This window comes from Platalea leucorodia, assembly GCF_965183815.1.
Source record: "Platalea leucorodia genome assembly, chromosome: 1".
Classification (NCBI taxonomy): domain Eukaryota; kingdom Metazoa; phylum Chordata; class Aves; order Pelecaniformes; family Threskiornithidae; genus Platalea; species Platalea leucorodia.
In genome coordinates this window covers 37,592,011-37,604,469 of record NC_138823.1, presented here as the reverse complement: position 1 = coordinate 37,604,469, position 12,459 = coordinate 37,592,011, and the positions used below count along the sequence as shown (strand labels likewise).

The 12,459-nt window shown below is 36.4% G+C and overlaps 1 protein-coding gene across 1 annotated transcript in view; it reads left to right on the top strand.

Moving 5' to 3' along the window:
* LOC309586750 (uncharacterized protein C8orf34 homolog) overlaps positions 1 to 12,459 on the top strand; it is a gene marked incomplete at both ends in the record, with an annotated part of 200,211 nt that overhangs the window by 101,659 nt on the left and 86,093 nt on the right. The window contains one exon of the mRNA XM_082304141.1: positions 9,257 to 9,392. Coding sequence (XP_082160267.1) covers positions 9,257 to 9,392 — 136 coding nt within the window. The remainder of the gene's footprint in view (positions 1 to 9,256; positions 9,393 to 12,459) is intronic.

Below are 12,459 nucleotides of genomic sequence, written 5' to 3'. Positions count from 1 at the left end.
TTACTGCAATGCTACCTGTTGTCTTTTTGCCTGAAATAGATCTCCTCTGCTGTGTATTGTTGAAGATGCTTTCAGTTTAGACTTCTTAATTTTTCTTATTGTCTCTCTTCTTCCTGTTGATATGGTTTGTACTGCAAGCTTGACCTCATTTCATTTTTAGGTTATCTATCAGTCAAACTGCCTGCACTCTAGTAATTTAGTACAGATAGTTCTTTTTGAGAAGGAAAATATACTGAATTAGTAACTTGTCTTCCGTGATACGATGTACCCTTTTCTGCTGCCTCGTTCCAGCATATGACTATTGTGCTTCCTAAGGTTTTGTATTTCCTTCATCCTTGGTTTTTTACAACTCTTTGAGGAACATTTGCTATCTGATGCTGAATTGCCTTTCCATTCTAGGATCTCTGCCTCCCTCTCAATTGATAGAATTGCTTTGAATGGTTAGCCTGCAGTTTTCATGCTCTACAGAGGATGGCATAGAGTGGCCACCAGGGGATGTGGTTCACATTCTGTTCCACTGCTGTGGACTCCAAAGTTAAACACATCTCAAGATCTACGGGAGCTTCACAGCTCTCATGTTAAGGAGTGAAAACCCAAAAGAGAGAAACTTGCAATATTTTAGATAAATTTTCAGTCTGTGGAGTCAGTGGCAAATTCCACTTGAGCTCAATGGAGTCATGATTAACCTTAGTATGTCTTGAGAATCAGAATTGTCAGGTAACACTCTCTGATTTGTTTACAAGATGGTTTTATAGTTCTGAAATGAGATCTAGAGAAATGTGTGGTTCTGATTCATATCCAGAAGATAAAGTAGTGCTGAGTAAAGGCAAATGTATCTCTGTGATGTATAAGATAGCAGGCGTGTGCTAACGTTATATGAACTAACAGGCTGCAGTACCTGATTTATTATTTAGGCAATAGTCTTGTCCTGCAATATTCAGTAAAAGTGTAGCAACCACATGTATTATATGTACCACTAGCTTATTTTCCATTTCAGCCAGCTCTCCGTCTTGTATTGCAGTATGCTTGTGCAAGCATTGTGGCAAAACCAAAAACCTTCTAATTTTCTCTTATCCAAACGAAAAGCATGAGGAAACGTAACCTGATAGTGCACTGAACTGGTAGGTTACACAAAACAATTTAACGGAATAAGCAGCACCTATACAACATCCCCAACTACGCAGGTTTTTCAGTAACCAAAAATTTCTTTAAAAAGCTTTTACTTCTCTTCAGTAAAAAAAAAATATTGGAAAACTGTGTGGTTTATTTGGAACTTTATTACCTGGCTAATCTATTGGAAGTGTGGGATGGTTTTGACATACTTGTTAGTTTATCTGCTTGACCCAGCTGGAGAGAGAGAATTGTATTTAAAAACTTTGTTCTACCCTCTCTCAAAAGACGTCAGTGGTATGAATTTAATCACTGAGTGGGCAAGAGCGTGTACTGTCAGCTGTGATGCCATTGGTATGCTGATGGTATCCAGCTCAGTGTCTGCTTCTGTGAGTGTAGACAGTGCAGTCTTCCAGATGTCCCAGTGTCTGGCCAAAATAGGGATAGTGATACAAAACAGATGGTCTTGTCTCAGGACAAGGCAGAGTTGATGCAAGTTGATAGAAGGATGGAACTGGAAGAAACGGCAGAGCTTCAGTTGTTGGATGCCATCTTATTCTTATCTTTGATTCACAGTTAGCAAAGGTAACAAGGAGGGTAGTTGTCCCTTTGGAGCTAGGCAGAAGTTTGAAGAGCACTAACAAAGATCCACAGCTTGTTTCTTCTAACTTATTATCTAAGAGTTTTGGCGATTATCATACAATTACTGATATGTTACTGTCTCAGTCAGGGCTTTAATGCCCGTAGAGCTTACTGTGAGCTTTCACATACAACATACTAAGTATTCTTTGCTAAATGTCCCTGTGCACACAGAGAGTTTAGAGATTTCTTTGCTTTCTCGCTGCCTGCCCAAACTGTATAATCTGAGATCTCTCATGTACGAGTCCCTAAATTAACTGGAACTTTGCTAACACAACAGCTTGATCTGCAGCCAGGTGCATTTGGGTATAGCGCTTGACTGAAAAGCATTTTTTTAAAAATGGGAGATGCGCTAGTTTCTCATAGAAAATTTAAGCTGGAGGAGCATCTTGCTTCTTACTTAGTGCATTTCTCTCTTTGTGAAGCAGATTCTCTGAAGGACAAGTAAGGTGTTTGACTACATTTGGAATCTGATCTTTTTAATTTAAAAAAAAAAAAAAAAAAAAAGAAAAAAAGTTGGGGAAAGAGAGATATTTCCACTGTAGGAATCCTTGATCAAGATAGGTTTATGGAAGAGAGCATACAGATGCTCTAGTAACTGGCACTCCAGAAATGCTTGTACTAATAACTTTTTGAAAGAAAGCTGTTGGAAGGTTCACTGTTACTGGAAATGTTTGGCATAAGATTATTTGTAATTTTTATGCTTTGCCTCAACTTTTATTGAAATAAAAGGTGTATGAATTTCCTCTGGCCTCTTGACCAGCCAGCTAAGCTTAATCCTGCCAAGGGGCTGGTCGAGTAAATTAGGTGGTTGCAAAGAAATATGAATGTGGCCCTCAGTGCAAAAATTGATTCATACAAAGCTAAACAGTTTAATATCATCTCTGACTGGCTGAAAATTCACTGTAGTTGCTTTATGTTTAGTGAGGTGTACAGCTGAATTCATGAATTATTATTCTTCTTAGCTCATTTTTGTAAAATGTCATATAAACAGCTTGCAAATTATCAGTTTAATTCAAAATAGATTTAATAAAGAAAAACGTAAGTGACAATGTAATGTGAAATTCAGTATTTTGGATATATATTGTAAGGAACATCTGTACTACATTAACCAAATACACTTGAAAAATATTATGGCTGGCTCCTCTTTGTTAGAAAATAAAACAACAAGCTGAAATTAAAACCAAAATGAAACCTTTTAAATATACATTCCTTTCTAATGCTTTGATATTTTTGATTTGATTGGAAAAAAGCTTACTGATTTAAACATGGTTTATTCTATTATTATGACAAAGCTTTTTTTGGTGGTTTTCTTTAAGAATGCAGAGTTGGACTGAGGTCTGAATTGCATATTCAAATAAATGTAGTGGTTGCATAAATAAATGACATCAGAATTGGAGCTGATTAGAAATATTGATAAAAATTTGCTTTTAATTTTAAAAGTTTTTTTTATTTAAAGCTGAAGTGCAAAAAAGAAAAAGTTTGCCAAAGAAGAACATTAAAAGACATTCCTTTAGATGCCTTCTGAAGTCCAGAATTTCTGTTTGCTTTGTGGGGTTTCTCATTATTACCTTTTTGCAGTTCTATATTATTATTATAGTGCAAGTACTCTTGTACAATTATGGCAGTTGCAGTAATGCATTATAGAATGTGATGTAACGAGTGAAATATTCTAAATTTTACTTTATTGGAAATGTAGAAGTAATTAATGTGCTCTAATCAATAGTAGATTCCCGTTATTGTAAAAATAAAGTGTTTGAAATAATTCTTCAGCACTGACTGAAACTACCTAGTTGATAGTTTAGACCAATGTGTTTGAAATCACTATTGGTGTGGAGCACAGTGGTTGTATAGTCAGTTATTGTTGCTGAACTAGTGGGTGAGCAGTGCTTATTTAGTGATACTGGATCATTTGTCCTAGGATTACCAGTAGGGAATGATAAGAGGGCATGACGCCAGTTCTTTTCAACTGTGGTTATGGACTTTCTCGTTTAAATAAAATGAGACTATAATGTTGCATTCAGTCAGTGGTTTGGGCAGTTGGGATATCCAAGACTTGTTTTATGAACTTGATCTGCCTGATTTGGAGCAAGGGTCTGAAGCCCAGACACTGCATCTTAGAGACACTCTCATCCCCTAAATCAGTGCTCCATCAATCTTTCCTGCAAGTAATTTGTTTTCTCTAGTAAACAAATATCCCACCTAGTGGAAAAAGGGAGAATAAGCAGCAGCCCTGCAGGCCAGTGCTTAGTGTAGTTGTCTAAGATAATGAAGTGTGCTCTAATGAAACTAGAAAATCTTCATCAGAAAAGGCTACCTCCCATGTTAATTCCAGTCCCAGCTTAAAGTAGGAAGATGGAGAAACTGAAGACAGATTCCTCTCACTTTTGCTGATTGAAAGTGAGAACGCTAATCAATGATTCATTGTATGTTTTACTACCTGCAGACAATGCTGCTTTCTGTAGTCCCATGTTGGTTTTGTGGTTTTGACTGTGGGGTGGGATTCTGCTAGATTGGCTCTAACAAATGACACAGGTAGAGGTGGACATGCAAACTCAAGGACTTAGCAGCATCATGTTTCAATTGGTTTTGCATGTCCATCAGTGGAAGCACAAACATTTAGGGAATTTATTGTCAACTTGAGGTGCTTATAAGTAAGATGTCTTCAGAACATTGGGTTCAGGAATCTAAAATGGCTCTAAAGAGTGAATGTCTCTCGATGGATTTGGCATCAACAGTCTATGGCATGGGTCTGAATTGGGCCAGCTTCCGATATTTGAAGATGTTAATAGGAAGACATATTAGAACATATGTACCAAACTAACAGCATTGTCTATTCCATGACATCGAAGTCATAGGTGAATAAGAAGAAACAAAGTGAGATGTCCTGTTAGCAGAAGATAACTCTAGTTTTGCTTCTGTTCGAGTAAATGATTAAACATCCATTTTCAGGAATGGAGCATCAGGTGTTCTAGATTAATGGTTCTTCTTTGTCTGGAGGCTTAACTCCTGCTTGTCCCAACAGTTCTTTTGGAATTAAGGTGGGATTTTTATTGGGCTCTCTTGATATTGTTAAGAAAATTTATCTAAAATAGAGAGGATTGGCTAACATAATAAGAAACACACAAGTATGACATATAAAGCAGCATAAATTCCTGGAATGCAAGCAGAACTGCTATCAGCAGTAGGGTTTTGTTGGTTTGGTTTTTTGGGTTGATTTTTTTTCCATTTGTTTTTTTGGGGGGTTGTTTGGTTGTTTGTTTGTTTTTTTTAATGAGAGTAGTAGAGCATATTAAGAGACTGTGCTTCAGTCAACAGTCCTTGACAAATCAGTACCATGTACATGGAATACATCAATGTCTATCATGATGTAAGAATGCTGCCTTGAGAAATTCATTGCTTCAAAGAAAGAAGCATTATTTTACTTTATTTTACATAAATCAGAATTCATTATCTGAATTTTTTACTCTCACATGAAAACATTTAGTGCTTTTCTTAGCATTAGACTGAACAGACAAACTCTGAGCTGTCATAACCTCTCTAAAGATGAACCAGGACTTTTTCCAGCCTTGCACCTTATACTTCTTGAATTACTCCTGGAAAATTACTGCATGTTTTATAATGGAGGAAGGAGACAAAAGTGACTGGATCATATCAAACAATGCAGCACATAACCTGATTACGTGAGCCTTCTGTGCAACTGAACTTTCACTGCATTTAATAGTTTTGCATAAGAAGAGCTCTGTCCTTGAAGTGAATGGTGTGCGAGTCTTGTAGGAGATGTTCGTAAGATGAGTCCACACCCTCTCATCCCAAGACATCTTGCGCAGTTTCTAGAATGCTTGGCATTAGTGCCCCTTTCCCTCTCCCCAGCCCTCCCTCCCCAAAAAGCAAGGAAGTAAATAATTAAAAACAACATCCCGTTTGAAAACAATTCCTTGTTACTGGGCTATGTTCTTGTTTAGCTGAAATAGATACCCTTTTTCCCCTTTCCTTTTTGATGAAACTTGTCTGTAAAAAAATCACAAAGATGCAAAAATGCAGCTTAGTGCAGCATTATTATTAATATAGAAAACATCTGGTTTTGTGCTATGCTATATTACACTTGTGATCTTTATCTCACTTTTAAGTATTTTCGTGTATTGTTGTTATGGCAATGCATGAAGATTGCAGCTGTGTGAATTTATTTTGGTGAATTGCTGATTTGAGATAAATGTAAGGTATTTTTGTTTGTTTTGTAGGTAGGGTTTTTTACTACACATAACATACTTAATGGAAATTGCTGTAGGACAAGGTAGGGTCTTCACATACCCTATTCACATAGAGAATAGCAGAAAATTAACATTAAATCAAAGAAATAGAGTGCACAGTCGTGCATTAAAATAACAAACTTTTATTACCACAAGTGAGATAGATTGTTTCATTTACGTGAACTTCCAGCCTATCGCTGTACAAAGATAGGTAACAATTTTCTAAGGGTTTGAGAAGTTTCACAGTATTCTTGTCTTCCATCACATAAGCAGTCATCAACTTGCCTTTCTTTCTCTTTTCTCAGTGAATTACCTCACTGCTGCTCAATAAAATCACTGAACCACTCAGCTGTATCATCACTAGTTGGTCTAGCAAAGAATACAAAGAAAGATAAAAGATTCAGTGTTCCAGACCCTGTAACTGAATTGACTTCTCAATGAAATCCTTTTTTGCTAAGACTGATTCTTTCCAATGTTACGTAGAAACATCTGAACCTTTGGAAACCTTTTTTTTTTAATTCTTAAAATGCATTATTGCACTCATTGTTTGTATTTATTTTAATAACATCCTTATTTATGAACAAATATTCTTCTGCAAAACACACATCAATTGTTGAACAAAATATACACGCGCGCACACACACACACAGAGTTTAGTACTAAAATTACTGTATGATTTATTGGTTTTTTTTTTTTTTAATTAAGGGCCTTCAATAATGAATGTAGTCAATCAGGAAGATTGCCAGGTGGCATGTAAACTTGCTTACAACTCAGAAATTCCCATCCAAAGTTATGGCTATTGGGAACCAGGCACCTTCTCAACGCCCAGTTGCTTTAGTGAGAAGAAAGTGCAATATCTGCACTGTAAGTTTGAGGCATCTAGAAGAAACTGAAATCATTCAATACTGAGGCAGAAGTGCAGTAATCAAAGTTAAATCAAATGCTGCAGTTATAGTTCGGATTTGGTAGATGGGATTATACTTCTCTGTCTAGTTGGAATATTAGCAGCTTTTTGTAGCTTGCCATGGACAAATTCCATCCAATACTGAATTAGATCAATGAAAAATCCTTGAGAAAAATTAACAATTGCATATGATGTAGGTTTTTTTTTTTTTAAATCTACATTTTAGCATGCACATTACTGCTATTGGTCTAACGGCATGTGACAATAAATCAATACTGTATAATACTCTGCCTATTTTCTGTTAGCTACTACTATAGGCACCTCTGAAATCCACGTTTCTTGCACAAAGTTTCGCTTAATTTTCTCTCGAGAGAAAGATGTTGGTAGTTGACTAAAAATGAAAAAAGGCATGCTTTGATATACAGATTCGAATATAAAAGGTATGACACAGGGCAGCTTATGTCATCGCTCTATTGAAACAGTCTTAATCATCAGAGAGCCAAAAGTTAATCAAGCAGAGAACAGTTGAAAACCTCCTTTAAAGAAATCACATCTGTTCAGGGGGGGAAAAAAACTGAGGCATATGCTTCAATTTCATTTAAACTCTAATCCATCCAGTGGTTTACATCTGTTAAGAAATATGGAACTTTTCACACCTCTTTAAAGCACAATTAAACTGTATTTATTTTAATACATAATGTGTTCCGAATATGTAATACCTTTTCTGAAATGACTCATGGATGATTGATTTCATAATTCTTTATCATATAGCCTTCCAGGTCCTTTGAATTACTTTGTATATTAACCATAGATGAAATTTAAATAAAAAGGTGTGGAAATGGTGTAAATCGATGCCAGAAACTTCAGTGGAACTGTCAATTTATACCACCAAGCCAACGAATTATGGGAGGGAAGGGAGTTTTCTTAAGCAATAAAATAAAACATTACAGATAAGAAAATCTAATTCAAGGACTTTAGTCACAAAAATTTCATTTAGGTTTAGCCTTGCTGTTCTTGGATGTTCGTTATTAAAATGGGTGTCTCCCAAAAAGAGTGTAGTTAACATGGCATAATCCTGACAGTCTGACCGTACTGCCCAGAATTCGAAGCACAGTGGTAAGAGTAGCTTCTATGAACTATAGAGGACAACCAGAAATATTTCAGGTAATGATTCGGGCGGCTGTATCTCACTCTTTTGTGTATGAAGAGGAGCCTGGTACTCCACTGTCTATCTCTAATGACTACTTGTGTATTTTAAATTCTAATTGAACATTGCCTCTTCTGATTTTAAAGTTCTCTGTGACTTGTCCCCATGTGATGTCAGGATTTAAAGTCTGCCTTTATGCACTTTCTGCTCCACTCAGATCCTTTAACATCAGGTTTCTTTTGTAAACATAAATATATGAAAAAACATGTATACATTACCTGAAAGACATTTTAATTAGATGATCACATACTGTATACCATAAGCCACATGCATCAGTCGGTACATGGAATTGTTGGTGCTCATTTAATAGCAGCCAGTCAGTGTTTTCCTTGTTTACCTTTCAGCTAGAACCTAACCAAATTATAAACAACTGAAAATTGGTCTTTATGGATACATTAGGTATACAGAAGTTGCCTATTTTATGTTAGCAAAAAATATACAAATTATCCCTAAAGAATGTCTTGACTGTAAACCAAAAGAATTCATTTACAGTCTAACTGAGCTACACTATTCCAGTGTGATCTTGGGCAGAAAATACTCTGAGAGCCTCAACTGTCTTCCTGCAAAATGGGAATGATTTTACAGTAGTGGAAAATCCAGTTATTATTATGAGTTGTCCAAATATTACAGCAATATGGTGTGTATAAGTATGCACATTATGGTCTCTTTCAATGTGATACATGTATCCATTTCACATTTTCTGGGTCTAGCAGAGCACTTTTATTTTAGCAGTATTTTTTCATTGCTAAGTGAATAGACAATGAAAAAAATTAGAGGAGGATGATACAGTCAAAAAAATGAATTTTCTCTTCGGTATGCCCTATGTCAAATGGAGCTATTGGACAGCATCTCTTGATGACAAGTTTTTTATAAATGCATTGGAGAAATAAAGATTGCAAAAATATGCAGCACTGTTTGAAGTGGAAATGATACTGAATATTTTTCAAGGAACGCTTTGTGACAAGATGATAATATATATAAATAAAAACCCTCTGAAATGTCTTTTCCTATTATTATACAAGTAACTGTGTGCCTTGTCTTCCTGATTTTTGAGTTGTTCCATTCTTTAGTGATTCTACGAGTGAAGCACCTTTATTGCTACAAAATTTAATCGTGTGTTCATCCAGTCATTCTGTCTTGTTGCAGAGGATCTTGACGATCTAAGAATGGAAGGAGTAACAAGTGTGATGTCTTCTGGGAGCAAATTCAATCAAACTCGAAGTGCTCATACGGCTGAGCCTCAAGCAAAGGTCACGTTGAATATCTGCGCAAGATGTGCCAGGTAAAAAGCAAAACAAAACCAGATCATGCTAACCAGTACATTCTTTTCCCCAGGTTTTCAGCTATGTATTGTGCTTATGGGCCAGGTGATGACCTCTCATGTGCTAAAGAAAAAATAATTACTTAGCTACTGGCTACCCTATGACCTCTGGCATTTGGGTTGTGCAACTTCTGTTTATGCTTGATGTGTCGCATCAACAATGAATCAAAGAACAGAGTTAGTCTTAGGCCTTACTTCACAGCTTGAAACTATTTTAAGCCTTTCTGTCTCTGAATTTCATTAGTTATTTGAGCTTCTGTGGTTTTCCAGGGGATGAATCAGGGAATTTAAAGGTTCAAATCCAATTTGAAAAACACCTGTATAAATGGAGATTTAGTTGCACAGGTGCAGTTCAGGATTTCAAATAGTTGCTTCTTAGCACTTTATAATCTCATCCTGTTTCACCTCTGAGAAATAATTTAATCAGGCTGAACCCCTTTCAGTTTTGACAGCTGGAAATAATTCTTGCATTTACAGTATGAGGGCCAAATAAACAGGTCGGTATTCCTGTATCCAAGTCAACTTGAGAATGCAACACTAACAGAAACCCCTTAAATTTCCTAGATGCATTCTTCTATGGAGACAAAAGTTCATTTGGAGAAAGGATTTAAGCCTGTTTAAATGACAAAACTAGCCTTCTCACCCTTCTGTTAATGGTTCAGATTAGCAAGAACAATACAGAGCCATGCCAATTTTATCTGCCTGCCTTTGCCAATGGCTGCTCTATTGTGTAGTTTGAGAGGGGATTAGCCGCTTGTAAATAAAAAGCAACCTGTGGTGAAATTAAGTCAAAAGTTTGGCCATATGCCACCCTACGTTTCTACTTTTTTCCCATTTTGCTTGTAAATTACTACTTTTAAAAGGCACTTACGTAGGAAGAGGGGCTTCACAACATTTTCTGATGCTCTGGGAGCATAACTACAGGCATACTGAATAACCCATGCAACAGCATCTCTTTAGCAGGGTTGTGGAGCCTCGGGGAACTTCAGCTCACAGTACTGTCAGAGCAGCAGTGACTGGATGGCCTTGTAATTCTAGAGAGTTTTGCTGTCAGCAGTGTGGCCTTATGCTTTAAGAAAAGAGCAAACATGCTAGTCATGGGATTCTTCCCAATTCACTAGAAACAAATTGCTTATGTTGTAAAATATTTCCAAACAGCTAGCTACGTGAAAGTGTGGCACCTTTTTTTCAACTGGCATCAGTTGTCCATGGATTAACAAATAGAAAAGTAAAGAAAATAGAAATGTTAAGTTTTCCACAGGGACTTTTTGAATTTACATAAAATCTTGTATGGATTACTATGAAGGTTAATTAAATTTTAAATTCCCTAAAGTAGCTGCTAACAGCAGGTGCCAAGATACTATATATTCTCTCAATCCTGCACACCAGGGAACAAACGGCTCAGATCTTGAGCCAAACCTAGCAACCTTGGCTATTGCTATTGTCCTTTAACTGACTGTACTATATGACTCTGCACTCTAAAATATGAGTTGTGAGAGAAAGACCTCATAAAATCCCCTTTTGTCACTTCACTTATCAGAGAATGCAAAGCAGTACTTTATTTTGCCTATACACCTTCATTTCGTTCCCTACCCTGTTTAATGAAGTTGGTGAGGAACTGGATAATACCTACTTGACTGTGGTTCTTTTCACTCTTGTAGCAGTTTCTTTAAACTTTGGAGGAATTAAAAAAATATACCATCTCATCAGTAGCAAGAGAAGTCAAAAGAGAGAAATGGGTATTGCTGTTGTATTCAGTAATAGGAAGACTAGCATTTATTCTTCAAGGTGATGAAGTCTATCTGTTCTTTTGGAGCATTCCTTTCCTCTCTTACTTCAGGGCAGAGTTATTAGTGCAGTTAGCTCTCTCTTTCGATACCTCCACAGCGGATTTGTCCAGTGCTTTCTTGCAGCAGCTGAAGTAGTGAGTTGCATGAAACAAGTGGCTTCAAGTACACAGATAGGGTTTTTTTCCTGTTTGGTTCCAAGAGCAATTCAATTTTCTGTTACTCAGTGATATAGCCGTTGAAAATACCGTGCTATAAAATCACAGCCTGAGTATTTGGGTCATCTTTATGAAAGTTTCTCAGTGTTGGCATTTATCTCCATTGTTATGACAAAGCCTGGTATTTATTGTAAGGTCATAATACAGAACCTATTAGTATATTTATTTGTTTTAGAAATGACATTTTTATTTTTTCATATTCTCTTCTCTAAGTAGTCTTGTGTGCTGTACAGTTTATATAAATACTGTAGGATTTCATTGCAGGCATATCTGAATACAATTGAAAAAGCAGTCAGTATAAGTTGTTATGCATACTTTTGGTTACAATTAAACAGGTGTCTTTCCTCTTAATTTTACCCATTTTTTGGTTGTATAAAGTGATTTGAAATGAATGGAGCTATTAATGGCAGTGGGTGTTCTGTAGATAATGGGGCTTGTCAAATCAGATTACCAGATCAGGTTTGCTGAAGGTATTTTGGCTGTCTGTAGGAGGAATATGACTTTTTACTTGAAATTTGATTGGCGGAGTTCCAAATGTTAGGAAACGTGCTTCTTGGCTCAGACAAAAAGTTTAATTTTACTCTTGCATTTGCATAATCTGGTTCTTTCACCTTGCTGTATTTTTTAAAAAATGCTCTGCTCTGATTACTCTCCAGTCAATTTACCTACTATGATACCTCCAGAAAGTTCCTCACTTCCTTGGACATGTTGGGGCTCTTCTGAGAGGGATTTATTTAAACAACTGAAGGAGTTCCTCAGTACTAGCTTCAACTTAATTTGGCTTAATTTTGGGGGTCTCACTTGGAAAGGACAAATAGTCGTATTGGCGTTCCACCCTACTTCTTCATTAAAATAATGTGTAAGTTTTAGACCCTCCTGCTACTAGGATTACCTTTTCATTCTGTAGATCATTAGAGCTTCCTCATTATTTGAGAATTAGAGAGAACAGGTCTATGGCTATGTGTAGGTTACTTTAGCTTGAGAGGAGTGCTGGTTTAATTCTGTACGCCCACTGAGAGCACC